Raw genomic sequence first — 4,354 nt, 5'->3', positions numbered from 1 at the left:
TACATGTATCTGGGGACTCATATATGGTAGGAATGATAATATCAAAATCACATAAAGGCAAGTAATTAGCTCCTAAACTAGTGAAAGTTGTGTTGTTAGCCCCTCATTTATTAACTCAACTAATTTCAACATGCCTAAATTCAATCCAATCCACCCATTTGACAACCCTAGTTTTGAACTTTGACCAGTGCACCACAACACCAGCTATATGGTTATCGTCTCCTTAGAAATATGGGATGACAGATACTCTACTTTGATACATTCTTATAAATATTTTTTTCTATATGTTTGTTTATGGAAAATAAAGTCTCAGTTTTTTTGTTAATATTCTAAGTTTGACAAGTACTTTATTTATATTGTAGTAAATAATGTGTGTTCCTTTCAATGTGAATCAAAATAGAATTTCTTGAAATTCCTTTTAAATGTATATGTGCTACAAATTTATGTGAGTTACACACTTTAAAGTAGTTTTGAATTAAACCACAACAATTATCTGTGTAGATAATTAAGAAGAAAAAATATCTCCATAAATAACTTGATGAATTTATCAAGCTATTATCTCATCTTCCTTACACTCCCTATACTTGATATCAGCCTTATTCGATCCAGCCTCATGAATTACGTCACAACATTCACATCTATCAATCTGAAAAAAAAAAATATATATTAAAAAGATACAGTAGTTAATTAAGAGTATAGATTTGTAATTTTCATAGAAACATGTTTAAATCTTCACTAATAGCACGATACATTGTGATTGGTTGACTTCCAATTAATGCTACATGTTTGTGCACGAAAGAAGAACTTATGCCAACCAAAAGAAAGCTGAGTCTTTAACATGATGTACAAACTCCTTATTTTATGAATTATATATATAGGGTATACCTAATTCCACCTTTTAAGGTAATTAATTTTAGAATGTACCAAAAAAATATATATACAGAAAAAATAGAAGCACATACGAAAGGAGATGCATTTTAGCTAATTTTATTATATGAGAAAAATCACCAACTTCAAAAGAAAGATTTTGTACCCTTTATAAGTTAGGCATAATATATAAAATACGCTCTTTAATTTGGCCTCAGCTGATATTTATGCCCTTCAACTTTAAGTGTGCACAAATATACATTTAAAGTTGTATAAAATTAAACAAGTGTGTCCTACGTGTATTATGTCACGTAGGATACGTGTATTTACTTGTCTAAATTTATACAAATTCAAATATCTACTTGTGCACACTTAAAATTGGAAGGCATAGATGTCAGGTAAGGCCAAATTGGCGTGTTTTATGTATTATGTCTATAAATTATTGTGATCAAGTAATGTGTCCGACCAAAAAAAACAACTAATATGTCATTTTAATTAACATAAGTAGCAAGTTATTAGTTTTCTTCAACTTATAGCTGTTCACCTAGAAATTGTTGAAGAATTTAATTTATAAGCAATCGACTTAATTAAAAAACTCATGACATTAATGCAGAAGAAAACTTGTAAAAAATGTATAAACCTTAGATGACGTCATACAGGATCAGAGAATATTTAGAAAGAGCCCAGTAGGTGAATTTTATAATATCTTCTATCTATATATAAAAATATCTGCAAAATTATTTACTTATTCATTCATTAATTCTATATGATTGCATTTTCAACCATACGTATGTTGAGTAACTCTCAATTAACATCATAGGTTAAACTCATGTAGAAATTGATGAAAAAAAATAATCAAAATTAAAATTATGAAAATAGAAAATATTACCTCAATACGTTTTGTTGCTGGTGAGTAAACATGAATTTCTAATACATATTCTGCAGAATGATTTCCAGTATACGAACAATCTCCTATCCCTCGAGGCCATGCTCTAACATAGGTTGTAAGAATTTCATTTCCTGGAGTTCTCTCAACAGACTTGAAGAAAAATACATGAGGAGCCTCACAAGGATCCCAAGAAGGTCTCCTAGTATCAAACATGTAATGTGGTGGCCTAGGACTTCTTGCCCATGTCTTGAATGTTTCAATTGGATTTTGTAACCAACTTCTAGGCATAATTTTCTCATAAATATGTGCTGAGTATCCCCAAGAAATTGAGAAGGTCCAACTAGTAGACCTTTTATGGCAAATGGTTTGTTGTAACATTCGTGATTGATCATAATTTGCAGCATTTAGAAGATGATATCCAGATTGTGCACGATTCATAGAGGGAAAAATTGGGTCAACCATGTCAAAATGGTGAAGTGACATTAATAGAGACTTTGGATGAGATGATAAAAATCCTGATAGGTCACCACGTAAATCAATCTGCAACCAAGAACTAATACTCATTAACAAACATGGTGTTTTCACAAACTTCTAAGCTAGTTTGACAGGCTTAAAAATGTTTTTTTTTATTATTTGTTTTCGCATTTGGAAAACAAAAATAATGTTTTTACTCTAGTATTTAATTATAAATTAAAAGTCAATTGATCGCTTCCAACATCTGTTTTTTGTATTTTAGCTTAAAAGACATTTTAGTTTGACCAAAATTCTTATTGTGATTTTTAATTTCCTAATGCACAATCTATGCTACTATGCTAGGGAAAAGTCTAGACATTACCTGATGAACACCCAAAAGAGGAGAAAGATTGACACCAATATCAGCAATGCAGGTCATTGTTGTTCTATCAGCAGCATTCAAATGAGCATATCTCTTTAAGCAAGACATCATATCTCTTGACAATGCTTTAGCCAAAGGATAACTCAATATGAATCCAGCTCCACCAAAACCTTGATTAAATGAGTACCAATAATTCGATAATATAAATTCCGAATGTCCTCCAAAATAATAATACTTGGTATGATCATATTGTGCAAGAATTTCAACCATATTATCTAAGAAAAATATCGAATCATCGTCTCCCATAACTAGCCATCTTACACCTTCATGTTTCTCTCTAAACACCTCCATTATCCCATGAACCAACCTTAGAACGGTTGCATCGACATGTTTGGTCTCGTTAACAAGTTTTGGAATATCATCTGATATTTTATAAGGAGGTGAATTTGAAGACCATGGGAGAAGATCACCTTTAGGAGGAACATCTAGTAAAAGATATCCATTTGTAACATTTGGTCTCCACCATGATTCAATATATGATTTTCTCTGATGCCATGCTTTTTCAGAACCTAAAAGACCAAAAAGAAGGTGACTAATGTTAGTGGAACTTTTGGATTGTGCAATATTTGATGATGTACTAATTGGTTGAAAATTATAAGAAGGTAAAGTTGTAAATTTTAAGGAAGACAAAAGATCAGATGATGGACATCCAGAGTCATTGAAAACTATAATGGTGGTCACATATATGATTAGACCACAAATTAGCACTATTTTGCAAACGCTAAGGACATTGGAGTTGTCAAATTTAGACATGTTCGAGAGAATATTGAGTAGAGACAACTATAGAATAGGAAACAAAATGAATCAATGATCATTGATTCTTATAATATGAGTTATTTTCCCTTTTCAATGTTTTAAGGGAAGAGTCCATGTCCACCCACCTCCCCACCCCACCCCAACACCCACCCCCCACAAAAAAACACACACAATGCACAAATTCTTTTTCATTTGGAAGTTAACAATGATTTGTATGTCCTAACATAATTTGCCACTTTTGCTTTCTACAATTTTTTTGACTAATATTTTGTTGTTTTTTCCTATACATAGTTTGACTTTCTAAACCCAAACATTTGTATCTTTAATCCCAATTTTCTTAGTATTTGAGATAGTGTAATGAAATTTTACACATCAAATAAATTATTTAACTTGTTATTGCAGGTTACTGTTGTTTTATTATGATTATTAACTAGCTCCACTTACAAATAATTATCTTTTTGTGACCTAATAGTGTTAATGTTTAGCTCTATCTATGTATAGATATTATTAGGGTTTGTGATATACCATTTTAAAGCTTTAAGATTAATGTATCTTGTGGAATTGTAAATCACCTTATACTAATTAATTTTAAATTATAATTAGTTGAGGCGAAAAGGACTAGTATTATATGTTTTTTTAATCCATAGCTTAAATGTTAAAGAGTTTGCTTTGCTACAAGTAGTAATATCTATTTCTATTTAAATTTATTGATTTATCTTTGAAAATATTTATTTAGTAGAACATTTAACGTACAAAAATATCTAACTTTAAAATAATATAGGAGTGACAATTGAAGTCAGCTTATACTTTTTCTTATCAAGATATTCTATGTAAAGGTTGCTTCATGGAGTCTCAACTCATGTGCTATAATCTTTAAATTAAACAAAGTCTACTATCTCTTTAAGTTCACCACAAGGAAAATTTTAGGAATTGCATCTCTAAGTTAT

General features: G+C 30.3%; 1 protein-coding gene across 1 annotated transcript; it reads right to left on the bottom strand.

Annotated features, from left to right (window-relative positions):
• Positions 1-547: 547 nt before the first annotated feature.
• LOC129904424 (uncharacterized) lies at positions 548-3,404 on the bottom strand. The gene is made up of 3 exons (XM_055979992.1): positions 2,592-3,404; positions 1,757-2,296; positions 548-646 (listed from the first exon to the last, which is right to left on the bottom strand). The coding sequence occupies exons 1-3, from the start codon at positions 3,402-3,404 to the stop codon at positions 548-550; spliced, it is 1,452 nt and encodes a 483-aa protein (XP_055835967.1).
• Positions 3,405-4,354: the final 950 nt, after the last annotated feature.

Source organism: Solanum dulcamara, chromosome 9, assembly GCF_947179165.1.
Source record: "Solanum dulcamara chromosome 9, daSolDulc1.2, whole genome shotgun sequence".
NCBI classification, from domain to species: Eukaryota; Viridiplantae; Streptophyta; class Magnoliopsida; order Solanales; family Solanaceae; genus Solanum; species Solanum dulcamara.
Note: the sequence above shows the minus strand (reverse complement) of the source record. Positions and strands in the feature narration are given on the sequence as shown.